The following is a 27,948-nucleotide window of genomic DNA, read 5'->3' as shown; positions in this document are numbered from 1 at the left end:
ATAACTAATATGGAGAAAAATTGTTTTGTAACAAAGTTACTTAGATTTTATTTTGTGAAGTTAATATTAAAAAAAAGCTACAGTGATGAAGTTTAAGATTTATTTTTGTGGGCACCACAATCTGGGGAGTTATTTTTGTGGGCACCACAATTTGGGGAGTTGGGTAGTGGGCAATTTTTACAAAGAATTGAGCCTCTCTGAAAATGAATACTCTCATTTGTAATCATATATCTCTAGCAATCTGCTACAAACAATTTTAAATTTCAGTCATACTGTAATGAAGTTCTTTTTAGATTTTGTGGAGGTGATAGCGAAAACGACAAACAGTAAAATAAACAAAACAAAATGAATTTATTTATCAACAAAACAAATTAAAATAATAGAATATGAAGATATTCACACTCACAAACACACACTCTCACTAAGAAAGAAAATATAACTTTAAAAAGTTAATCAATCAACACTGACAATGAAACAACAGTGAATTAATCTTTAACACATTCAATTGTCAGTATATATATATATATATATATATATATATATATATATATATATATATATGAAACAAATGCTTTAAACGTTGGCTAAATATAGCTATAACAGTATGTAAAGGAATAAACCAACAAATCAAAATTACCAATACTGTTATATGTAATTTCACAGAAAAAGTAAATTGGAATGTTATCTGTAATAATAATAATAACCCCAACTTTTATCACTAGGTAAACTGATAAATCATTTAATCATTGAATAGAATTGAAAGTTTGGCTTCAAATAAATGCAAAAGCCACCCTAAAATAGTCACCACTGGGCCTCCATAGCACACAAAACACATAAACAGAACGTTTCGTCTCCAGTCCCGTACTCGAAGGTCTCTCACTGGAAACTATCCACACAGGGCCTCATGACAATAAACATTCAAACACGAGTTCCCGTGCGTCCCACTTGCGTCACGCGTCGCTCCGTCAACTGCCCTCAGTCAAAGTCCTGCCCCACAAATGCTACGCTAAGCCTTCAACTGTGGTTGCACCACTGACCCACCGGCTTTAACGAAATAACTATCCCTGCACTGAAACAATAATAACCTATTCTAAAACGTATAGACATACTCATTTATACAAGGAAAATAACAAAGACCACACCCTCGTAAATATACCATGAAACTGACAAAATATATACAACAAAAAACTTACCGGCTGGAGAAAATCAAATGCCCAATCAGATTTACAGTAATTTAAGGCTACCCGTCTACCAGACTAACTTCTGGACTTCGCCAAAATTAACGAACTGGAGGACGAATTCAACAACGTGGCCGCACACTTGACAAGCAGCCACTGCTCTAACTCACCAAACCGGTTATACTAAAAATAGCCCTAATACCGAACACTCTCGATTAACAAATATGGAACACAACTTGGTCCAAAATTACAACTATTTACACAAACAAATACAAAACTGACATAAACTGAATTCAACTTCATCACACATACCATAACCCTTCAGTGTTATAAGGAGTCCAATATTGATGAAATATTCATATTTTTTTTAATTTAACAAAAAAAATGGAGGCTGTACTATTAATTTGTGATCTTAGCACTCGGTTAGACTTTGAAGTTTCAGTGTATTACATGTATTCAAGAGACTCTAGGTACCATTAATTCATTTCAAAATGACAAAATATTGAAGTAAATTCATTCTTATTTTTATTTATTGCAAATCATTCATGCTTGAAGTAAAAAAAAACCCCAAAAAACAAAAAAAAAACAACAAACAAACAAACAATGCAAGCAACCACACACTACCAGAGCAGCAGTATAAAAAAATACCCAAAGGGGGTCCACCCCACAAACATAATACATGTATCAGAATAAATTCAACTAACCTAGTCCAACCCCCCCCCCCAAAAAAAAAACAACATTACTACCAGAGTACCTGTATAAAAATTACCCATCAGGGTACAAACACCCCCAGCCCCCCCCCCCCCCCCCCCCCCCCCCCCCCCCCCCCCGATAAAAACCACCTTTCCCTGCCTCCTGTCTCATAGCAGGGATGTACCAAGGGTATATCAATTTCTCTCTGATTATGCCTTATAATATATCTTATCTTAATCTTAATGCTGTGAAAAGTTGAACTTTGCATAAAAGGTTATAGTACAAGTTAGATCTATGTACTAGGTAAACCCTATGAAGATCTAATTGCAACATTACTATACTATAATGAATTTACCTATCTGTATGACAACTACCTAATTTCTACTAAAGCTTGCACCATTTTACACTGTCAATGACAGACAAATCATTCCTGTATATTTACATGTGTATATATAATATACAGATTACAGTTGTGCATAACATTTCTGTCAATATGACAGATCTAAATATTTACATGTATATATAATATACAACTAAAACTGGATGGAATGTCCATCAAACTAACTGAAAGTCTCAGTGTCCACACAAACCAGTACTCTTGCACAACTAAAATATCTTTGACAATTGTCTTCTTCTGTGTTAAGTGTCATAAAATCCTTCTAGGATTTATACATAAGCACTGCCTTGTTACAATTGTCTCTTAATTCCCAGTCAACACATGTACAGAGACATTACAGAATATGAGAGCACAGAGTTTTTTGAATTTTCCCACAAGACAAGTCTTTTCGACAGTTTTTCTTATGCAAGCACAGTGGTTCACATGATCAAAGCACTCTCTACCCGTACTGGTACCACAGCTTTATTGCTGAAAAGAGAAGAAAAAAGATGGCAAGATAAGAACCATTAAAAAATCATCTTGAAAACTTTCAGTGCCCAACATATAATCCAATTTTTATTCACTTGACATTGTTAATAATTCAACATGAATTTCCTGTATGACCATCAGAATTTAACCTTGACATTTACATTTTTTATCAAGGTCACAGACACACAGACAGACCAACTTTAGTATGTCTGTACTTACACACGAGTTCCTCCTTTAGTAGACAATGAAGGAGGTGTCAAGCTCAGAATGCTGCACACACCGTCTCCTGGCAACCTTGTGCTTCCTTTGCTGGGGCAGTTTCTTTTGTTGCGGAACATTGAGGTGCATGGGGCGATGTCTGAAACTGTGCGAGCCAGCCACTCAATCTGTTCAAAGAAAAGAATGATCACTTTCATTAAAAAATTTTCAGAAGTTCTCTATTCATATTACTCCCTATCTAAACAGTACCAATCATGAATACCTGCATTAACTGCAGTTGATATATATATACCATAGTACCAATAATTATGAATATTAATACAGTTATTGTTAATGCATACAGTGTGGGTGGGTTGCGGGACTGTAGGCAACTCCCTTCTTTCTTCTGACTTGTTGATTGCACTCGTAAGTTTGTACTGTAAACCAAAACCAACAAAATGAGTTGAAATTGTCTCTTTGTTATGTACACTGAGTCACATATTTTAAAATTTGTGTATTTTTAAATTGACACTGCATTTTCATCAATGCATCTACTCAGGTCAAGTTTATCATTAATAAAACTTTATAAACATAAATTTGGGCTGCTAGTTTTCAAAGAATCATATGCCAATTGAAATATTGCAAAACTGATGGATTATGACAAGTCAACTAGTAATAAGTTGTGGTAGAGATGATCTTAGAACATTGATAGGAGGTCAACAATCATGAGAAATGATCACAAATCTCAGAAAGTCTTACATAGTCATTCATGTGCTCTTTCCATGCATGACGGAAGGAGACAAAAGATGGCTGTTGCTGTAGGACACAATACAGCACAGAGTGAAAGAATGAAAAAGTAGAAAGAGAGAATGAAACAGTACACAGAAAGAGAGAGCGAGGACTTTGAACAGAGAGAGAGAGAGAGAGAGAGAGAGAGAGAGAGAGAGAGAGAGAGAGAGAGAGAGACAGACAGACAGACAGACAGACAGACAAACAGACAGACAGAGACTGAGAAAAGAAGAGATGTACATTTTGTGACACTGTTTCACTGAATAACCTTGAATTTAATTCAAGTGTTTTATTCAATTTGTATTTTATTCAATTCATATTGTGTATTATCCAAATTCATGATGTATTGCATATTTTATAGAGTATATGTTTTATAGTTCTTAACATATTATAGACTGTTGTTAAAATAATATGACCCTCTAATATAGAATCTTTATATTATTTTCATATTTTATTTTATATTTATAGCATTCATTGATTTTAAAAGTCTTATTTCTTATATCTATAGTGCAAGGTCAAAATGTTATTTTTTTTTAATCTGTCCAGACTACATGAGTACTCACACTAGATTTAATGTGGAGTTCCAGCAACACATCATACCACTGTCTCTCATTGGAATGATTAGATGAAGCATCTAAAGTTATGCTATGCTGAAATTTTCAATATTTTATATAAATATCCATCTAATATTTAAATATTCAGATTTGTTTGGAAAATGGACATGAATGATCAATTAATCTCTTAAAATGTGTCTTTTATCTTTATAATTCTAGAATAAATGGAAAAGGTTAGTGTATAATAAAGTAGTAACATACCTTAAAAGTACATGTACAGATACTTATATTACTGAGCCTGTTTTCTCTCCATTTCTATTTCTTGTTCCTCTTTTACATTATGAAATTTATAGTTTACTGGGTTTTTTCTTCTCCATTTCTCCCTACTTCTGCCACTTTCGGTAATGTTTTTTTTTTAAAAGAAAAAAAAAGATTACGATATCAAAGAAGAAATGGTAGTTTCGGTAAAAAAAAAATGGTATATACTTGACACTTTCTGATTTCAATGTGGACGAGAGATCAATCACCTAGCTGCAGGTCTGTAGCTCCAGGTCTGAAAAAAAAAATGCGGATGGATGACCTGGGAGTCGTTCGTCCGATTTGTTTCAGACCGGGAGCGCTAGTTATCGCCGTTTAAAAATCAGATTTTTAAGATGAAAACTGCAAAACCCCAAACAGGTTTCGAACACATGATGTGAAGAGAAAAAGTTAACTATGTAACAAATTTTCCAATGTTGTGTAAATGAAAAAAAAAATAAAATAAAAGATTCCATTTTGTTTTACTCAATATTATCATTATTTTTCTAATATACGGTAATTTTTAAGTCACCCATTCTCCATGAAGGTGTTAATGGAAAATTTTAGGTAGGAAAAAATATTTTTTTTAAATTCATTGGCTATACACGTATAGGCTATGTAAAATTCTTTTTGATATATAAGGATGTCTTCAAAGCAATTGCAAGTATTTTTATTCTTGCATTAACAGAAGAGCCAATACTAAGGCTAATTTTGAGGACTTCATTATTCTCTTAAAGTTTCTGAAATAAAAGAGCTCTCAGGGACTCCCACCAGGAACCCCCGAATCCCTCCTCAGTATTTTTCACAACATTTATCGACTTTACCATATCAATGTACTGGTCTGCAATACATGTATATAAAAATATATAATAGAAAATACAAAAATATACACGGAAAACGTTCAAAAGGCCTTGTTGATTGACAAATAATGAATTTTGCACCTATTGATTTTCATCAATTGGACCCCCCCCCCTTTCCAAATTGCTGGATCCGCCTCTGTCGTGTGACCAAATACTGCTTATTTTTAAGCGCAGGAAAAGGTAATAAATGTATATCGAAATCATAATAATGAAATAAATTATATGCTTGTCAAAGGTTTGAAATATATTTATTTGTGCTTAATTATTTTATTCAACGCTACTTTCTGGGAGAAGTCCACGTTGAAAACATAAATTGTAAGCATTTTCTTTTGAGCAAGGAATTTCAGAACAACGTATGCATCAAAAAAAGAAAGATACATTTGCATAAAAAAATCTTACAAAAAGTATGTCATAGTGCAATAGGTAAATAAAAACATATAGAAAATAAATTAATTTGTTCCATGTGTTTATATATACTAGACTATAAGCGTAAAGCGTTTATAAATCTGGATACTATAGAAATGTGCCATGATAATAAGTACAACCAAGAGCAGACTCAGATGTTTTGAAGAGCCAGACTCAGATTTACTCATGTAGCTCCAAAGAATAATATATTTCCAACAAGCTGATGGCAAGTAGGAATGAATCAACCACATTACAGAAAATGTGGTAATCTACCTAACTACATCTGTAAATATGGAATGGCGATTGTTCGTGATTGATAAAAATGCGCGTAAAATGTGTTTTTGGCTTCATACAGAACAAACTCGCTACGTAAACGTGTCTTTAAACAACTCTTGTTTTAAACTGGGGGGGGGGGGGGGGGGGGGGGAGGGGGTTGTCGGTTGGGGACATGTATTGCTAATGCAATAGTCTCAGAAAGCGTGTTCCAATATGGGTCATGATATTAATAAAAAAAACTTTTTTCTTTTTACTATGTGAATAAGTTTGAATATTTTAAAGGGGGAGAGGTGTTGATCCCCTGGTGATTTGTGTTTGTAATATCTTATGAATTTGTGTACCCCAAACATTTTTGCTACAAAGTACTTAAAGCGAAAATGAGAGAAAAACCAAGATATCTATTAACAGAAATCGCTTTTTGAAAGAAAAATTAAATATACAAATGTATGCAAATAAGGTACTAAATTTAGGGTTCTCTATCTTAGTATAATTTACACTCTAGATTGCAATTCATTCTATATTACATGTACATTTTTTTTTACGTTGCACGACAGAACAGAGGACTTACAACTCTTTTTGAGTCAGAATCATAAATAATTATTGTTTTGTTTTGGGGTTTTTTTTAAATTTGCATGAGACAGTTCATAGTTTATTAAATGTTCAATGTAAAATGTGACCCAAGGTTGAAGAGAAATCATTGTTTAAAAAAATTAGACAAACCCCTACTTTCAATGTTGCCTTCTACTGTTTGATTTTATCACTTTTTGCAACTAAATACTGCCATCTATATAAATATGAAATGATTAGGGCACATAATGGATTATAATTTATATGAAATATTCAATGAAGCAGGATAGATCATTCAATGGCTTATCTACATGTAGCCTGAATACTTACTGTATTTGTGTTCATTGTAAATCATTAATGAATGAAACCACTTGTTTACTGAAAACCCTTATTGTCCTCCCTTGTAAGTTTGGTTTGAAGATGACATTAAACATAGAATTAACATTGTGCAGCCTTTTATAAATAGGTAAAAAAAAATGTGGACAATCCATAACTTGAATACCTATTACATCACATTTAACATGTTTGCATGAATTTGTTGAAACAATTAAAAACAACCATAAAATCCAAGATATACTTTATTATTTGTTAACTTGCTACATTGTTCGTCTTTGCCAGACCATCAGCGTACTGAAACTGAGCACTGTTTTCATATTCACTTATATCCAGTGCCACAATGCAGCTTTCTTTGACCACTCTCTCCTCATCCTTCAAATAGTTCTCCAGAATCCTGGTGCATTCTGGGGTAGCGATGGAGCCTAGAGCCTCAGCACATTCATGCCTCACCATGGGGTTTTCCTCCTTATCCTGGAGGTTACACTTGAGTTCATCCACACAGGCATCACTCTGAATCTGACCAAGAACATAGGCAATCTCATGGCGGAACAGAGCACTGGAACACTTCAGACCTGCATTAAAAATAAGTCAATTTCCAGTCAAATTTGAAATACATCATAAGAACTGAGCATACTCTTTTTTTGTACAGATATAGTGGTTCAATTCAAGACATATTGAATTAAAATAGAATCAGCAGAATTTTTAAAGTAATTTGGCTATTGAATCTTATAAAATTACCTTTTGCCAGTGCTTTTACAGCTTCTGTTGTGCCTAGATTTCTCAGTGAAAACATGGCTCTGTACCTCTGGAAGAGAGGCAGTGTGTCATCCAGTAAGATTTTCTCCAGATCTTCCACATCCATTTTACTAGTTGAGGGGGCAGGGTCCACAGATTTGTAGGGGTTAGGTAGCAAGTCATTCTCCTCCTCTTGGCTTTTTAACCAGTTCAATCTCTGGAGAGCTAGTTGGCAGGTTTCAGCTACCTAATATGATCAATGTAATCAATTTAAGATTTGTTAGAGATAACATATAGATATGTTAAAGAGGATATACTATTTTTTGCTGTGTTCTAAATAGACATAATTATATTATTAAATGTAATTCATACCTCTATAACAGGATCATTCAGATATTCCTTAAGGATATTGACTGACTCCTGTGCTCCAATGGCCCCCAAAGCTTCACCTGTAAAACACCTAAATTTTTATTTAAAACTCAACTGTAAGCATTTTTTTTCTCTAAATGTTAAAAAGATAAAACATAATACATTGTATTTATACTGTATCCTCATTCAATAGAATAACATGCATGTTTGAAAAATATAAAATCTTGGAAGTAATTGTATATCAGCTAGGGTAATTAATTCCAGAATTCTTGATATTTTACATGATATCATCAATGGTACTTTGTCAGCCTATAACAGATGTATACCTTCAACTACATTGAGTCTTGGTAAAATGGGTAGGCAAACCCAGGTCGACATTTTACGGCTTTGTGGACTTATTTAAGACAAAACTGAACATTTCACGTTTAATTCCGGTAAAACATATGAAATACTTATAAGAAATAGTCATTTATTGAACGGAAAATAATTATTCTTCGATTAACTACATCATCATAGTCTACACGACTACTGACTGAACTAATGGTAAACCCACAAGGTAATGCTAGTAGGAGCGTGGCAGTACTGAGTCTACTATACACCCTCACACTGAATTAGGTTACCTGCTTCATGACGAACCATGGGTTCTTGGGAACAATCCGCTAAAACACGAGACAACGTATCCAGGGCATATTTATCCTGCATTTGACCAAGGCAATATGCCAGTTCATGTTTCAATAGCGCAGATGTATCATCAAAACATTGGGAAATATAGTCAATGGCTTTCTCGCCTCCCAAGTTACGTAAAGTGAATAAAGCTCGAAATCTGTCCTTTAGAGGCTGTGATTTGTCTGTCAAAATGTTACCAACTGCTTGAACTGATGTACTGTCAGTTATTGTGGTCATGTTTGTCTCAACTTAGGCAAATACGTTTAAACACAATTTATCCAATATGTCACAACCTCATGTTATTGTTGAACCGGAAGTGGAGTCTTGGTAAAATGGGTAGGCAAACCCGGGCCGGGGCAAAATAAAAGCCGGGGCAGATCGATATTTTTCAATTTTCTTTCTTAATACCCAACCAATCTCATTGAAATTTTCAGAATATGTTCACAATCGATATAACTGTATTCGCTGTAAATATTTCTGCACAACATTGTATATTAAGAAATTTATCGACGATTGTTGATTTTCAAGTTGGTAAAATGGGTAGGCAAACCCGGGTCGACATTTTACGCTTTTGTAGACTTATTTAAGAAATAACTGAACATTTCACGTTTAATTCCGGTAAAACAAATGAAATACTAATAAGAGATAGGCATTTATTGAACGGAAAATAATTATTCTTCGATTGATAACAGTTTTTAAGAAAAACCGGGTCACTAAAACCGGATCCGATCACCCGAAAAATATCGATCTGCCCCGGCTTTTATTCTGCCCCGGCCCGGGTTTGCCTACCCATTTTACCAAGACTCCCGGAAGTGAAGGCTAAACGTTCTCTTCTTTTGCAGAAGAGTTGTCATCTGATAAAAACAGACGAAGATTGAGTGATTGCAAAAAATAATGTATGTAATATTTTATTCGAAAGGGAAAAAGAAACAAATTTTTTATGATTCTTTTGTTCTTGTTCTGTGATATCAACATAAAGGTTAACACTGAAAAAGACTGGCATTCTGACATCTATTAATCAGGAGAAGTGGACATGCAGGCATAGCCCTCACCCATTGGATGAAGTCTATGCCTGTCCCAACCCCCAAAGAGATAAGAATTGATTATTGTTGGTTACTGTTGTACTGGTTATGGTCACACCAAACAATCCTAGTGTGTAAAAATGAGAAAAAAGAGAAACATGATCTCCCCTGCTATCACACGAACAACAGTTTAAGTTAGTACATGCATGTACATGTAATAGGGGATGAACATTTGTTTTTCAAGTCTGACTATTGTTCATTTTTTTAAATCAAACTTATATTTATGAATGTTTCGTTCAAAATGAAATGAGAGGGGAGAAATAATGATGAACTAGTTCTCGCCGAGTACCATTTCTTGCAACGACATTGTTACTTCATTTTTCATGTTCAAGTTTATGTGTTGATAAAATGATGTAACAATGTACTGGCAAGAACTGGTACTCAGCAAGAACTGGTCGCACCCCAGTAGTGAGGTGCTCAAGCAACTGGGCTATCTGGTGCTGGTCTGCCTGTCACATCTTCCCACTTACATAATAATGTAAATGATCAACACCCCAGCTAGGTTTTCTTTCGATAGCAGGGGTAATCTTGTCAGTACCAAATGTTATGGGATATTTGAAACTTGCCCCTGAATATTTGGTCAGGTGCTCTATTACACGAGCTATCTGGCACCGATTATTGAAATGATCTAACTAAGCAACCTGTTTTAGAAACTTTTTTTTTCTTTTTGTAGAGTAAAACAGATTGTTCCAGAGAGGAAAGTCAGAAATGTTTTTTATGATAGCAATCAATTGAAAGAAAAAGGAAACCATTTGCTATGCGGGAAGACTGGTTGACACAAATAGAAAACCGAGAGGGTCTTATTATTCTCTTTGTCAACTACACCTTCTTCTCTGTAGTTTCACTAGTCTGTTTATTGTTTGTACTGTGTCTGACGCATACAACATCTCCTCCGAATGACATAATGTATTCTATTTCATTTATTGCCTACAGTTTTGTTGTTGTCACTATCATACTGGCCGATTATGTTGTATATACTATCAACAGCCACAGGGAAATCAGAATAAAGTGATGAGAATTGGGTAAAACTTCATTGAAATTTGAACCAACCATTTCTTAAGAGTAATCATTACACAGAATATATATAAAACACCATGTCAGCTTCCAAGAATATTAAGAAGATCATTCGGAACATGAGTGCTGGTGTGATCCAGATTGGGAGTCAGGAAAAAGAGGAGCCAGTTCATTCTTTCTCAGGGGAAATAACTCCTCTGAGTCCTTCATCCAAATTCACAGAATCAAGCATTGACATTCCAGGACAAAACTTGATCAAATACATGATGCTGTCTCACTGGGATAACATTCTTGGACCACGAGTGGTGCATGTCTGGAATATGGGAACCGATTCTTTGGATTCCGGTTTCTTGTCACGCATCAGTAGTCAGAGTTTGAGCGGGGAGATCTGCCGTGAAGTGACCAGTTTCATAGACCACAAGATGTATGAAATCCCAGATGCTGATGTTTTTGTGACTGCATTTATCTTTACAGCCATGGGTATCAGTGGCCCTTGTGTTCACACACTGTCTATAGTGATACAAAAATCAGATATGACATTCTTTTTAAATATACAGCAGCTGTTTCTGAAGTGTTTTGAAAGAATAATTCGGAAGTTCAAAGTTAATCTTGATCAGGTAATTTTATTTTTTTTAAATCGTTTTCGGTATTTTAAGCATTCAATAATTAAGTGTTAGTTTTGTATTTCATTTGAAATCTAACATTACTCTAATAAGTACATGTAATCCAAATGTATGTGGTAATATCTTGGTATTTGTCTTATGCTGATATTCTTAGCTTAAGAAAGATGAACCTTTTTTAGGTTTCACTTGACTCAACATTTGAAAGTACTTACAAGGATTTTGATGATTGTTGTCATCCTTGCATTGAAAACATTGGATACCTGAAAAAGTCTGTCTTTCCACAGAAAATTGTGGTATGGATTTTAAAACATCCATTCTCATCAGGAAAACTTAAATGCTACCATTATGTTTGATAAATTTCAATAATTTTGTACAGCTTTCGATCATCAAGAAAACTGCAATGCTACAATTTTATTTGATTAATTGCATTTGTAGATTTAAAGTTAATATGTATGTCATAATTCTATGCTAGTATCTGAGATACATAATTATAATTATTTTTAAAAAAGTCTGGATCCTTGTTCCTTTCAGCTGTCTTCTACATACCTGTGTCCAGCTCATCATCTAGACCGAGACTTTCTGAGTTGCTGTATTAGCTCACATCTATCAACATTTGGTAGGAGCTTGGTCATTGGGGACAAAGTAGATACTGTTAACATGGTAAGCCAATCATCAATCCTTTTTAACAAAATTGTCTAAACAGTTCAGTTGAAATTAAAATTCTAATTTAAAGAATTTTCAGAAATTGAAAACCATAATTCAATTTTGACATACTGTATGGTTTTTATGAATGCATGCACATGTACCACAATTACACATTCATTTCCTTTTGTTTTTATTTCTTTTTGGCAGATGTTAAAAACTTTAAGTTTGTTTAATTCACCTAAGGAAAGATACTGTTCCAGACTTGTTCAACAGAATGAACCTAGCCAATACCACCATGATATGTGGCTCCAGGGCCAAGTCCAGGTAAAAACTTTCATCTGATTTGTTTTTGTTAAAAAAAGACTATAACTCTGTTCTTCTCCATTTTGTGTCTATCAAGCCCTATGGCCTTGATCTATAACCTTACTAAACATGCATAGAATACAAAAATTGGATAGAAAAGAAGAGGTCCTCTCAATGTTATGGCCTGTGAAATAGTATACAATTCTAGCAAGTACTATTCTAAAATTTAATGGCACCGAAAAAATCTTTGCAAAGTATCTATGGATCTTAAACCCATGCAAAAAAGTTGTTGAACTTTGAGGGGTTCTTGGGTATAAGTGGTACTTGTATACAGTGATATAAATTATGTTAATTATCAGACATCTGACCATTTGGATCTGCCTGTTCCTGAAATCCTATACAGTGGCTACCCCACTACAATGATAGACCTGTCTCAGAAAATGGTTCGGGAATCCCCCCCATACAGCGAACATGTGACCCATGCCCAGGACCAGTGGTACAATGAGCTGGTAGGACTACAGTATGGCATGGTGGAGCCCTGCATTCCCCAAGGGTAAATATATACACATATTTATACTGAGTATACAGCAGTGTATGTATATGTCTACATCTGTGTAGTTGTAAAAAAATAATCTGATGCAATTATTTTCAAGTTCTTAATTCACATATAAGTTACAATTAAGGTCAAGAGTTTGAGGTATCATTGTAGATAGACATAGATTGAGGTGGCACATTCAGGAAAAATAGTAGATACATGCTAATGCCTATTTACAATTGATATGAAAAAATAAATAGTAACACTGCAAAAATGGGTAGCTTATATATGTCTTCTCCAAAGTAAATCAATTTTTGTTACTATGCCTATCCATATTAAATATTGATGATACATTTTTAACCTTAGAAGATTTTCAGATAGAAAAGGACATAACTTTCTAGATTTTAACAAGTTATATGTTTTGTTTTGTTTTCAGAGAATTATTCTCTCAACATGAAAAATTAGACACCCTAGTCTCTGGATTACTTGATGAAGTAGGTACCTTTTATTATAAATCCTTGTTTTCTTCTCTCCTTATGGTACATACATGTACAGTTGAATTTCGATATATTGAACACTGATATCTCGAATACAATGGATCCTGTAGATTCCTTATTTTACACGGGTAAATTCCACAATTCAGCCGTTTTCCATCAAATCACAAGAACATAAAATCATGAATGCCAAATTTTTATTATAGTTTTATAAAGTTTATATATCAGTATGTTTAAAATATAAAAGCAAGATTTTTAAATTTGCGAGATTTTACGCTGATATTATTCCTCCCATTTTTAAGTATTTTACCCTCAATATCTCAAATACTCGAATATCTCAAAGTTTTTAAACAGTCACATCCAGTTCGAGATAACAAAGTTTGACTGTATTTCTAAACTGTAAATAAGCTACTTTTTTTATGTATTACTTGCCATTTTTGCTATTATTTGTTCTTTGGCAATCTAATCATGTTGTCGCATTTTCCTTATATTCACTACACAGTAATGTGATTTAATTGCAGCTTGACAAGCTGCCGTCAGATTGTGGTGTACGAGAGGCTTACATACAGCAGTTTAACCGAAGCATACAATATAAGGCCCTGTGTATCATCAAATATGTAGAAGGCGAAACGTAAGTATGGTAACCATATATAGGTGTTTGGAGGGGGGAGGGGGGAAGAGATGTTTATGGACTACATGTAGTTTCCAAAATATTTACCTGATATTTTGTTTTATTGAAACATTTTAAAGCTCTAAACTAGTTTTAAGAGGAGGAGATAACTCTTGCTGTTCTGATTCTTTTTCCGTCAGTAGTTTAGTAAATCATGCTGTCGTTCTGCTTTGAAACTTAGATATTAATTTAAACTTCTGTTCTGCTTAACACTCTCAGTCATGTCACTATTTCATTTTGCTGGTTCTCTCTTTGCAGAAATTCAGGAACCATTCCATTTAGAGGGGAATATAAGAAACTCCAAAAGGATGTATGCATTCTTTCTGAAGGCGACTTCAGGATTTATTTGTCTGCGGCAGAGAAACTAAAGCCAGGATTGATTGGATTTTTATACTCAAAATATTCTCGAGAACATTCAAATTCTGGCTTGTCCACTAGTAAACCTTATGTACGATAATGATAATAGTACCATTAAGAGAACTGAAAAAGCAACAAAATAGGATGCTTTTTAGGTGTATCGATATTCATAAGCATCAAGCTTTCACATTGTTAAGATAGATTTGCAAATTTTTAACACATTTCTCAATTTTTTGAATATTTGATTAATTTAATTTACTAAATAATGAAAATAAGTGTTGAAACAAAACAGGATGAAAAATAATATGTAGAATAGCTAGATGTTTATTTCCAGAATTGCTATTAAACTCTAAGAATAATGTGATTTACCGGTAGATGAATTCTTGTACAATATCTAGAACACTTTACTTCTATCTGTTTGTTTCAGTGTATGATTTATAAAACTATGTATTCTCAAAGTTTATATGTAATAGAGATGCCAAGATTTATACTGTGTCAGGACTCCTATTTTTACACTATAGATTCTATGCAAGGTGACAGATTCATCAATTTGGCAATACATTCCACAATGACGCAATCTGTGATTTAATTTAATTTTGTTGTTGATGATTTAGGTTTTAAGAACAAATGTTTTAATTTGATGTGGCATACATTAATTTTTTTTTTTTTTTTTTAAGTTAAGGACCCACTAGAAATGTTGTTTGGACTTAATATATACATGTAGTACTCCTTGGCATATGCATGTGTGTGTGTATGTATACGATGTTGGTAATTATATACTATTGTCTATTGGATAATAGTACCCGCTATATAAGAGAGAGGGAGAGGAAGGGTACATTTTGACTTTGAGTATTTCAGTTTAAATCTAAGAAATGTGTCTTGTTACATATACCCACTAAAAATCTTCAAAGATGGCAAAACACTTCAACAATAATAAGCGTTTGATAACATATGTTCATTTTGGAAAATAAAAGCAAATATAAAGGGTTTAAATTACTTTCTCTTGATCCAATGGTTATGTTCATGATATAATAACATATTTGGTCAGACACTGTAGGCTGCATTTTTTCCATTTTACATTGAATGGTTGATAGTTTTAATTATATAAAGATATATCTGTAAAATAGTGTGCAGTTTAAGGTGGTATGGGACATCTGTCAATGTTAATGTGGATTAAGGTACATTATAATTAAAATACTTTCATCGATTTAGAATTTTCATATTTTACAAAATTTCACCAAAAAATATGTTTTAGATTTTTTGAAAGGTAAAAATTTAAAAATCCCCAGTGAGATTCGAGTTCATGGCTTACAGATAGTGAAACCTCTAACCCACTGCGCTACTACTAGGTGACAATGAGGGGAAAGATCCTATTTATAAAATAAAACTTGATTTTGTTGTTTGTTTCGATAACTAGTACGTCACCACATGGAGATGTCCCACACCACCTTAAAGAGTGTTTTTAATAGAATGATATATCTGTGATTCACTTTAATATATTTATTCATTTTGTTTATTGATTTGTTGATTATCAACAACATCTTTTGTAATGTGGAAGAACTGACGAAAGCTTTATAGAAATAGTCAAACTGCTAGTCATCACTAGAAAAGTGTTGGATTATGAAGTCACTGATGATCATTGAATACAAGTGGAATTAGCTAGAACAATAGAAGGGAGTTACATGCTAAAGAATTGCATATTCAACTGTGGAGAAAGAAAGTTTTATTATATCAATTAATGAAACTAGGGAATGGTATTTGTTGTTGATTTGTGTATACATCATATATATGTGGATGTAATTTGCTTTTTTTCAGGAATGTAAATTGTTTTTAAATACTGTATAGGCTGTCAATACTTATCTACTTACCTTGGTTGAAAATATTTTTTGGGGGGAGGGGGGGTCAAAGGTTACTAATTTATGATAGTTACATGTACCTGTAGATGACTGGATCCAAATGACAAGTACATGTTCATGTAACAATATCAAAAGATTTTCCATATTTACTGGTAAACAAGTAGCAGTATTTATTTCAAATGATTGCGATACCATGTTTGATTTCTATAAATATCATCTGTGAATTTCGGTAAGGTATCAAGATATTTCATGATGAGTATTCATGTGTGTGTGTGTGAATTTGATCAATATTTGCAAATGAATTGAAGAAACCTTGTATTGAAAAACAGAAAGAGTGCTGGATACAGTTGCATGTTAAACGACAACGATTTTGAAGTTGGTGAGTAACCAAGCATTTTGATTTTTGTATTCTTTGTTAATTTATTTTGTTTGCTAATCGTTCTAAACCAATGCCACGGCGAATAAAAGATGTGCTATACACAATAGTAAATGCATTTTTGATTTTTTTTTTAAAACTTGGTATCATTTTCTTTTGTCTTTTGTATCTTCCCTTTTTGTGATGAAAATATGGATCTTTTTCATAAAACAGAGAGGAAAATATCGATTCCAAATCCCATGCGTCGTGAACGTCTGGCAAATGATATTGATGTATAAAACTGTGGAATAGAGAAAGACTATAAAATGGATTTCTAAAAAAAAATGGACGGAAATTAGATAGATAATTATTCTCATCCCTTAAATGGTTCCATCATGTAATTGTGTGATGCATACGTCTTTTGCTGTTATCGTTTGCATGTACATGTATGTTGATGTTGTAATATTTGACAATTTCTGGGACTGAAATACACAATTCAAGGTACTTCTTCTCATTAAATTCCAGATTACAAAACAACAATGATAAAGGATTTTAAATAAATAACAAAAAATTAGGTTGTATTAGAAAGAGTTGCGAAATCTCTCTCTCTCTCTCTCTCTCTCTCTCTCTCTCTCTCTCTCTCTCTCTCTCATGACCGAGTCCCAAATATTAAGCTTAATTTTAATCCTTAAAAAATAATTTAAGATTAAGCTCCCATGAGAAAAGCCACAGCTATTCTCTCTCTTAAAGAAAATTTGACTTCTATTTCCAGTATTTCGGTGCTGACTTTCAGATTTGACAGATTTGAGAGTTAGTTGCCGAGAGGAACATGTGAACATATGGTAAAATACTCATAAACTTTTAATCGGACAGCCAAGGTTTTGTTTGTTTAAAGTAATCCTTTATTAATTAAATGCGGTTCAGAGAGAGAGAGAGAGAGAGAGAGAGAGAGAGAGAGAGAGAGAGAGAGAGAGAGAGAGATGTTTTATGAATTACAACGTTTATTTACTTGACAACTACTGCCCTTTGTATTTTATCTTTGTTTGAAATGAATGCACGGTCGAAAGTCGATCTTTAAAAAATATCAAATTTGCTTCGTACAATTACGTGTGTAAAAAATGGTCTTTTTGTTTTTAATTAACCAGACATGAAGTGTAATGAATATTGAAATTTAAATTTCCTCGTCCAGACGTACATTGTTTGTTCTATATTGCGATATTGAAAAGCTAACTTTAAAGTATTGAAACTGCAAATATTTGAAACGGACATAAATTGCGGCGTTCGCGAAAACAGGTAGGTCAAATTATTTTCATATTGTCAATTGTCATTTTAAAATTGGTAGGTAGGGTAACAAGGGTTGTCCTTTCTTGTAACTGAATGAATGATAGTAATCAAGTAAAAAAAAGTCAGAGCTTCAACAAAAAAAAAGAAAAAAAAAAAGGAAACAAAATGAACAGTTTTCAAATAAAAAAAAATCGCCGGCGAATAGGGAATTTAGCTTTCAGATTTCACTATGCGAATAAATATTAATTATGATACATAAATGAGCAAAGTGTTTGTATTCGAAATGTATTGTCAGCTCTCATATCTATAGATTGACAGCCATACACGTTTCCTTTAAACGCCTAACAATGCCCTAGCATTCATAATTCCAATCATTTCGCAACGATTTTAAAACTCGTTTTAAACCCTTTTTGAGAACTTTAATGAATTTCCCCGACTGTATACTACATAGTCTGGCATTTTACCTCAACCAGATTACTTGCACATATTTTTACGGGGACAAGGTTCATTTAAACAAAAATTTTCTAACTTTCTTATTAATTTTAACCAAATTTTTCTATATGTTCCATTGTTAAAAATTTTAACTTCAGTCACTCATACACAAGTCTTTAAGTGGATTACAAATACTTTCGTTTCATTTTATTGGCAGGGACGTCGCTATTTAACGATTTAAAAAAAAAGAGGATTTTAACAAACAACAACTTGTTCGCAGTTGCTTACTCTGTTGACATTGTTGAATTATCAGACAAGAAAGGACACTTAGTAGGGGAATAATCAAGTGTTGTGTTTTATGCCGATGATGTACCGATGGCGACTCGAAGACTGAAGGAGTTTACAATTCTCATGGAATTAAATAACTCAAATAACAGTTTTTCTGCTGTCCTTACAGAGGGGTCCTCATACTAAGAAGAAGAAAAATATTACTTTATATTGATTTCGATATAGCAATTGAAATCAAAAATCTTAAGCCGTTGTTCGTGGATGAAATCGATTTTTGAACAATGAAGAAAAGTTCAGAGAAAAGTGAAATAAGTCTGGATCTTTCCAAGCTGAGTGACAGAAGTGATGATATTCTAAAGTATCCACGAAATCGCTGGCCTCGAGACTACTCACTTTCATCGTCTGCGACTCGGCGGTCATCGTCTGCTCACAGTGCAAGCAGACGAGACCAACGTTTGACGTCGATTACCGAGGACGAGAAAATAACCAGCACGTTTCCCAATGTCCAGTCCCTCCCCGGTGGTCCGGCTGGGTTTTGTTTCACCACAATCCGCGCCCCAACCAGATTGACCAAAAGTGCCATGTCAAGCCAGACTTCAGTTCGAAGCTGTCAGCAAAACACTAAGCAAATAATTCACAGTCTGTATGAAATCTGGATACCGCAACTGAGCTTGAATTACAGACCATTTGTCCACTATGTGCCCCCTCGGAGTAGATCGACTTCCGTCAGCTCCGAACGGTCGTCTGTTTCCCGGAAATCACTGATCAAGGCAGGGGAATCTGTCATCGATTTGACTAATCTTAATACGAATAGAAGAAAAAGCAGTGTGATAGGGATAAAATGATACATTAGTTTACAATTTTAGAAAAAAGAACTACGGTGAAAGGGTTAACATATTATTATATTCCGATATCTATTGTTATTGAAAATATGTGTGTGTCCGTATGGATTGGATATGTCAGCAAGTGCTACATTGGTATGTGTTTTATATCTTGAATAAAATTATAAATCATTCGTATGAATTAAAAAAAAACTTAGTCCTTTAACTTATGTGTACCCGCTTGGGTCAGGTTTTGCTTTTCATATATCGTGTTGTCATTGTCATTTTAAAGGTGTATTTAATCCGTTTTATGAAATCTCACAAATGTTCTTTATTATAGAACAAACAAACCCCATTATGCAATCCCGTTATTTAGGTATAAGGTTAAAGGCATTAAGGAGACTTAAATTCTTCCTTACCCACGGTGTTTGGGGGTCTTCTTTGTGCTGGAATCAATGGGCTATGCTCATTTCCCTTTGCTCAACAAAAAATACATTCTTCACATGAATTAAGAGATGAGATGAATTTAATCAAGGTCAGATAAACTTTGAGGGTTTTTTATGGGGGGGGGGGGTGTTCACCATTTAAAAAGAAATGTCTACCCGAGTAAGATATTCTAACAGCATCCAAATTCTAAAAGAATAGTTGATTTATGATTCACTCTAATAAAATTAAAAATAAATATATAGCACTCAATCCCCAATTTAAATAACGCCTCTCTTTGAATCTCTCTTTAGCTTGCGTCAACAATGATAATTGTTTAAAATGAAATCAGTGATATTGATGAGCTATCGCTGTGATCCTAAAAATAGTTTAAAACCAAAGTTTCTCCTATTTCTGGACTGATAAGGAGCAAAATCAGAAAAATACACAGAATAACAACTTGCTCTGAAAGAGAAACTTCATCTAATTTAATAAAACAAGGTGTAAAGATATCAACTTTTCCATTTCCATATTGTTTTTTCTTCTTTATATTTTCTAACACTAACTTGTTTTGATGGTTTTTTTAAAAGAATAATTTGTTGGGTTTTTTTTTAAATTATCAGAAAAAAATCATATTTTCTGAAAGACTGTGGACTAAAAATAAAAAAAAGTGCCTATTACATACATATCGATGTATGTATGTATATACTGCTTTTTTCAAGGCTCTGAACATTCACCACCAGAGCAAAATGCACAAACAAGACAAGATAACTAATAAAACATCCAAGCAAAATGTATTGCAACATTTAGATCCAGAAGAACCTTTAACATGACTGAAAGAGAAACGAATCAAACGTTCGGATTTTCAAGGTTTTTGCTTGATGATTTTAAATGATCTCCCTAGGTCTTCTTTAGTTCCAAAATGGTGGGCAACAAATCTGTACGGTATTTTTATGTCGTGCTAGTACATAATGTATTTGGGTTAATATCTGATTTCTAATTTCTTGTATTACAAACATCAGGAAAAAACTGCATCCTCGATACCAATGAATAAAAAAAAATTATATATTTACCGATATTAAATACAATAAATGATGTAAAAATAGTTTTTGAAATTATATTTAATATACCAGAGAACATCTTAATACTGTAACCAATTTTTGTGTCAAAACTGTCGAGAGAAACCGGTTGAAGTTCCAAAAATATTTACTCCTAACGTTGAGGAGGTATGTCAATAACTCGTCAATTAATAGAATCATCGCATACAACGGTTTATTAGTATACATCTTTCGTTTGCTAATTCATACAGTAGTGGCCAAAGAAATGAAACGGGTTTGAGGATCGGTGGCTGGGATATGTTTTAGACCTAGGCAAGTCAAATCTATGGTCTGAATCAATGGCTGATTTAAAATGTAAATGATTTCTATAAGTACGTGTATAAAGCAACATCATTCGACAATCTATTTAATTTGTAGATGTTGCATTGATAGTGCTGACAGTAGCGTTATCACATACACGTACTTCAATGTTATAAGGTGACTCACATCAAAAGGAATGGCATAAAACTTACATTACAAACAGTGTGAAGGCAAAAAAACATGTATATGGCAAGCCAATTACATAATTTTTAAGTATTCAATGATTACAGAGCAATCCGAGAGGAGGAATCACTATTAGATCACCTTTACTTTATAATATGAAAATCATGGTTAAAGATCTTTGTTAAAATATTGTATATATTGTATAATTTAAGTAAATTTTTTCATGTAATTTATAATATGATACACTATTTTTCAGTACCATACATTACAATATTGTAGCTGCAATAATGTAGGCCCCCTTTCCCGATTTTTTTTCTTTTTGTCTGGGAGAGGGCTACAACTCCATAGGATCTCCGGAATGGTGAAATTGCGGGAGTGATTCACTCCCGTAACATTTTCGGCTCAAATTGTACATAAATGACACTTACATTTGCATTTCTTGAACTGAACTTTTCGTTTATTTTACAACAATTGATACTCAAGTTCTACAACTTATACTAATATCTCTCAATGGCACAGATGTAAGCGCAAGGAGGTTTTTGGGAGTTGATTTTAATCAACCCTCCTATGCAGTCACTCTGGCAAACCGAAAGTGAAACAGTGTTTGGACCTAAGCACAAATCATCACCGCTGACAAGTCTTAGTTCTTGAATACAACAGAAAAATTCAATGCAATGTATGCTGAAGCATTGTTTTTCAAGAAAACTTATCTATAAACACTTTGAAAATAGTAAGATTTTATATAATATGAACAATTTAGATATTTATGTAGTCTCATGTATTCATACGCCAGAGTTTAAAATATTCTCGTTTAACCAAAAGCTCGGCTGTCTCCGTAAATCTCCGACAAACAGAGAGGCTCTCTTGCTTGTCGGAGATTAACGGAGACAGCTGAGCGTCTGGTTGAATGAAACTGGAGTTCAATATCAATAGTGCTTGGATCCATACAATTTTTAGAATTGTTTCGATTACTAATACATAGTTTGAAATCTATCTTTAAATATTACACAACATGATTCATATTGGGTTTCTCTAAATTCTTGTCTGAAAAGTCTAATTAAAATTCATATTATAAAAAAGTGCGTAATTTTAATACAGACTAGAAACTAATTGCCACGCAAGATAAGTTGATTTTAAAATAAATGATAATCGATAAAATCAACTCCTGTCAGTACTTCAGTTCTTTGATTCTTCATTGTAAATATGACTTGAATCTACAGTCTACTTAAGGATGCTTACAAACAAGTTTTAGCTTCTTTGACCAATTGGTATATCAGAGGTGTCTGATTATTCCTATGTAAATATTCGACCCTCTTAATTGTTGGCCCACCCCTCCACCAAGGATCTTAATTGGAACAAACTTGAATTTACACTCCTTGATGATGCTTCAAAACAAGTTTCAGATTTTCTGGCCAAATGGTTTTTGAGAAGAGAAAAAAGGCTAACATATACTAAATAATTCTAAATATATCCCCCTTTGAAAGAGTGCGTGGCCCTTTATCATTTGTTAATCCTCTTCACCTGCTTTTTATTTGAAATTTGGTTGAAATTGTTCCAGTGGTTTTGGAGAAGAAGTCAAAAAATGTGAAAAGTTTACAGAGACAGACAGAGAGAAAAGACAGACAGACAGCGGATAAATGTGATCAGAAAAACACATACTAGTATAAGCTTTCAGCTCAGGTGAGCTAAAAAAAGGGAACCGTAAAGACCCCCCACCCAAAAAAAACACCCCAAAAGAAACAAATAAACGAAACAAAATAAAACAATGTGATGATGTTTATTGTACATGTTATCACTATAAGAAGTCAATGTATTAAGGAAGGAATCTTTTCTGGTGTCCAACATAAATTTGATTAATTGTTCTTTAGATCAAGATGAAAGGAAATTAAAATAGTATATTTTTCTTTCTTTTATTTAACTATCATACAACTTTGTATAGAAATCGTAATAAATTTTTAGAATCTAACAAGGACTATATTTTTGGCGTGATTTTTGCGTAGGAAAATATCACGTTTCGCAATTCAGATTTGCTGCAGATCAATGAGTCTGTTTTAGCGTTTTAAAAACAATAACATTAATGTTGGATTTTTTTTTACTAATGTGAACTTATGCTATGATAATTGGGTTTTAGAATATGTTTTTAAATATGATTTGCATATCAAATTACATTTTTATAAGCTTTTTAAAGCGCCCATTCTATACATTGATTTGTGTAAAAAATCACTAAAATCAGTTTTTCTCTCTTATCAAAAATTGTCAATATATTAGCTGTTCTGTCAATCTATATCTTTATATGCAGTCTTCATAATACGTAAAAATCAGAAATATTTTAATATTGGAAGCATAAGAAAATAATCAAAATATCTTCAAAATTTAAGAAAATTAGAGGAAATTTAAGTATATACCGGTATATTTATTCCAATTTAGTGGTATGAGCTGATAGACATCTGATATTCTGTCATTTCATTGAAGAATAGAATCTTCATTTCTTAAACAGATGTCTACATAACTGCAAAGAACTACATTTATTTTTATCATCTTTTAAGTTGAGGAAAAAGGTAGTGATCTTGACCTGACCTTTATGCAAAACAAGAAGGACAAATTTGATTAAACTGATAGAATCATTTGGTAATATGATCTGTTTGACTGTGTCAAAATTTCATAAATTTCTTATTAAACGAAGTGTGTTGATAATGAGAAGACACCTTCCTTATATAAAAGATGGTTGATTTAATTTAAATGAACAATTCTCTGAATGATGCGAATTTTTTTTTCAAGATACATGTGTACCCCATAGGCATAAAACGAAAAGTCAAACGTATTTTTCATAACCAACCTACGCCATATACCGGTATATACCTTTTATTTCTTACAGTTTGTTTTAAAATGTAAAAGATAAATCCGTGCGATCTGGTGGAATGATCTACCGTTCGTGACAATAGATCTGGTTATATGTTTACCTACAGTCAGGAAGTAAATAAAATAACAATCTCATAAAGTCTAAGTCTCGACCGTGTTTATGTAACGACAGAACGTGTCGAAACAAGGTAGGTCATAAAAATCATTGCTTGTTTATCAATGAAACAATTTTATTATAATCTTCCATGTAAATATTTACATTTGAAGTTTTGTGCACATATATTTGAATAGAACATACACGTATGTACATGTACATGAGAAATCAATCAATTATACACTTTATATTAAATTGAAGGGTTCATTATAGTGAGCAAAATTTATAAAGAAACTATGGTAATCGATTTCAGATGGCATTATCCGAGTCAGATGCTCCAAAAACTGTTGCAGACCTACCAGTAACTGAAAACTGTGATAAAAACTGTCAGTTTTACTGAAATGATTGTCACTGACCAATGTAAAAAAAAATGCAGAGATAAACACCAGAAGAGTCCAGACAACAAAACCATGAAGTGGTCCAATACAGACAACGCAAATTACAATTACCATTGGAAAAATGTAAGGATAATCCGACCAAGAATATAGACATGCTCTGTGAGGACTGCAAAGTTCCAGTATGTTCCAAATGCATAACACAAGACCATCACAAGACCATCAAAAACACACACTTAATGATTAAGAGGCAATTTATTCAGAAAAATTTACGCTTTGCTTTGATACTATCTACAAAAAATCAGCTTTTCAACCCAAGTTCATATGATTTGCAGAAAGATATGAAAGAAAATGCCAGAATAATAAAAGAAATGATCGTTGATAATATAAGAAGATCACTGACGACAGAAGCCGAATCTTTGAAACGTCTGATGGACACAGTGACGTCAGATACTATAGAGCAAGTCAAGAAAATGAAAGAGTCCCTTCTGGAATATCTTCATAGTCGAGACAAAACCTATCAAGATTACATCTCCTATCTTAAAGATGTTGTTAAACAGTTCCATGTCTACCTGTCCTCTACTAAACTTCAAAACAATCTGCTCTTTCTCTTTCTGCCTGACCAAACTGAAAATTCAACCCATTCCAGAGACCGCCAAACCAGTCCCTCAAATATTTACTGCTGGCCAATACAACAAGGAGGATGTCACTATACCTCTGGGTAGAGTAAATGTTCCTGACATTAAACCAGAGAACAGAAAGATAAAATTTATGGAGACTGCCTCTACAAGGTATAATATACACAGAGCGGCAGGTATTCCTTATATTTAAGCGTTTTTTAATTATTATTCCTTTTATTTATACCTTATTTAGATGTTGACAACCGTACAGGGAAACAGAGGAAATCTGACGTGACACCAGTACAAGCACTGTCTCCGTCTTTTGTCATCAAGGTCAGGGAATATACAATACCGGGTGTTGATGGTGTATATCATATATCACTTATAAGTAAATCAGACAGACTCTGTGTCAGTGATTTGACTGGTAACCTTGTCCCAGCAAATCTACAAGGGAATCAACTAGAGATGATACAAACTAGTGGTCATTTTGAAGGCTACAATACAGTCGCACAGACTTTACAGAGAAAAAGAACAAAGTCATTAATAGGATAACACAGGATAAAACAATCACTGAATTCATTAGAACAGGAGACTGGGAACCAATCAGCATACATCCTCCCGCATCAACGGGGACATAATGGTGGGGGATGGTTAAGGGTAAAGAGGCTAGAGTCACCAGGTACAACAAGAAAGGGAAAGAAATACAGAACATACAGAGAGACAACGAAGGACAGGATCTATATGATTACCCATACTACATCACAAAAAAATCAATGGTGATATATGTACATCAGATTATTTCAAAGAAGCGTTAGTGGTGGTAGATAAATCAGGAGAACACAGGTTTTCACTCAAAGGTCAGGGGTCGGGGTATACTTGTATTCCTTGAGGTATCTGTATTGATCTCTTCGGTAACATCCTGGTGTCTGATTTAGGAAGTAACACAGTTCATCTTCTGGATCAGGATGGCCAGTTCTTATCTGTACTACACACACCACATCAAGGTATACAGACACCATTAAGTATGTATGTAGATGATGAAAACAATCTACACATGTAGCCCCATATAACACCAGCACAGTGACAGTGTACAAGAACCTACAGTGATCGTTACCTTCGATCAGGACAGTCAGTTCTTGTCTCTACTACTCACACCACCTGAAGGGGTACTATATTCATGTAGCACGGTGTGTGGATGATGAGGACAATCTTCATGTGGGACAACAGTGGCAGTGTACAAGTATCGACAGTGATTTTCACTCTTTGAAATATACTATTTACAATTACATAAGATCTCCATGGATTCAAGCTACCTGATTTTTAGGCGGAAGCACCGATTGCAATTTCATGACCTTCTTCGTCACAGGTCGAATTACTCCCCCTTTTTATGGTACTTCCACTTAAACTAATGGCATACAACTTGAACTGGTATAAACACTATTTTATACGTTCATGAATATCAATTTGATTTATGTGAAAAATGCCGAATAGCAAAGATATGTAGTAAATGTTAATTGAATTTATGTTTATCTCAAAAAGGAAGGTTAGAGGAACGAATGATAACTCTTGCTTTGGTATGCGATAAAAACAAATGGGTAGCACGTGGTCTGCAAAAGTTTAATATATGAGTAGGAATAATGAATAGATGCGCAGGTAATGAATGTATTTAAAGAACAACGGATTGTATAATTCTATTTGAAAAAGGAAGATTAGAATGATAAAGTTATTTTCTTCGCGCAAATATCTAACACATTTTAGATAGTGGCTGGTGACATGAATGGAAGCCTTCAACCAAAAAAAAAAGATGTTGAAAGAACAAATACTTATAAATCAGCGAGACTTGTAACCTTTTACTGAAAAAAATAATATGTTTTTTCCTTCTTTTTAAATGTTGAACAATGCAATTTAATTAAGATGTATATACTTTAATACCATGTAAAACAATGTTAGACTATACATTTGTCAGTGAATCGTTGAAGAACCACCTAGTATTTTATGATGTTATTCACGAAGGTGTAATATCGAACACATCAGACCACTTACTTGTGAAAGTTAAATTAAGATTGTAGAGAACCCCCATATCCTATTACCAAACACCATTAAGTGGTCCGCATGGCACATGATATGTATAGATTCCAGAAAATGCGACGATGGAACACCAAGAGAGTGACAGTGTACAAGTATCTATAGTGATCATTACTTAAAATCATAACAACTAATTATTTACAGGTACATAATATATGCATGTCTTTAATACAGTCAGGTATAGCTTTGGTACGTAGTGAATCTGAAATGATTCTAATTACAGTGTTAATTTGCAATTTCATTTTGTGTTGTGCCAAAGGGAAAATTGGTATCAAGATCAGATATAACTTGTAAATTTGCTTCTCTACGATAGACAGCCAATTATTCAAACGAGTATACAGAGTCAAAGAACAAGAAATGAACGTCTTGTTATTTTTTTTTTAT

At 33.4% G+C, this 27,948-nt stretch overlaps 2 protein-coding genes and 1 pseudogene across 2 annotated transcripts; 1 reads left to right on the top strand and 2 right to left on the bottom strand.

Annotated features, from left to right (window-relative positions):
• Window positions 1-2,558: 2,558 nt before the first annotated feature.
• LOC128165923 (uncharacterized) lies at window positions 2,559-6,465 on the bottom strand (annotated as a pseudogene).
• Window positions 6,466-7,242: 777 nt separating this feature from the next.
• On the bottom strand, window positions 7,243-9,101 carry LOC128166674 (deoxyhypusine hydroxylase-like). Its single transcript, XM_052831978.1, has 4 exons — window positions 8,743-9,101; window positions 8,126-8,202; window positions 7,757-8,000; window positions 7,243-7,590 (listed from the first exon to the last, which is right to left on the bottom strand). The coding sequence occupies exons 1-4, from the start codon at window positions 9,023-9,025 to the stop codon at window positions 7,271-7,273; spliced, it is 924 nt and encodes a 307-aa protein (XP_052687938.1). The 5' UTR covers window positions 9,026-9,101; the 3' UTR covers window positions 7,243-7,270.
• Window positions 9,102-9,613: 512 nt separating this feature from the next.
• On the top strand, window positions 9,614-15,165 carry LOC128168261 (guanine nucleotide exchange factor C9orf72-like). The gene is made up of 9 exons (XM_052834457.1): window positions 9,614-9,684; window positions 10,544-11,501; window positions 11,687-11,800; window positions 12,039-12,167; window positions 12,360-12,476; window positions 12,815-13,008; window positions 13,427-13,484; window positions 14,006-14,115; window positions 14,413-15,165. The coding sequence occupies exons 2-9, from the start codon at window positions 10,965-10,967 to the stop codon at window positions 14,609-14,611; spliced, it is 1,458 nt and encodes a 485-aa protein (XP_052690417.1). The 5' UTR covers window positions 9,614-9,684; window positions 10,544-10,964; the 3' UTR covers window positions 14,612-15,165.
• The last annotated feature ends 12,783 nt before the right edge of the window (window positions 15,166-27,948 follow it).

Source organism: Crassostrea angulata, chromosome 10, assembly GCF_025612915.1.
Source record: "Crassostrea angulata isolate pt1a10 chromosome 10, ASM2561291v2, whole genome shotgun sequence".
Lineage (NCBI taxonomy): Eukaryota > Metazoa > Mollusca > Bivalvia > Ostreida > Ostreidae > Magallana > Magallana angulata.
The sequence above is the reverse complement of the archived record's forward strand: the minus strand, read 5'-3'. Positions and strand labels throughout refer to the sequence as shown.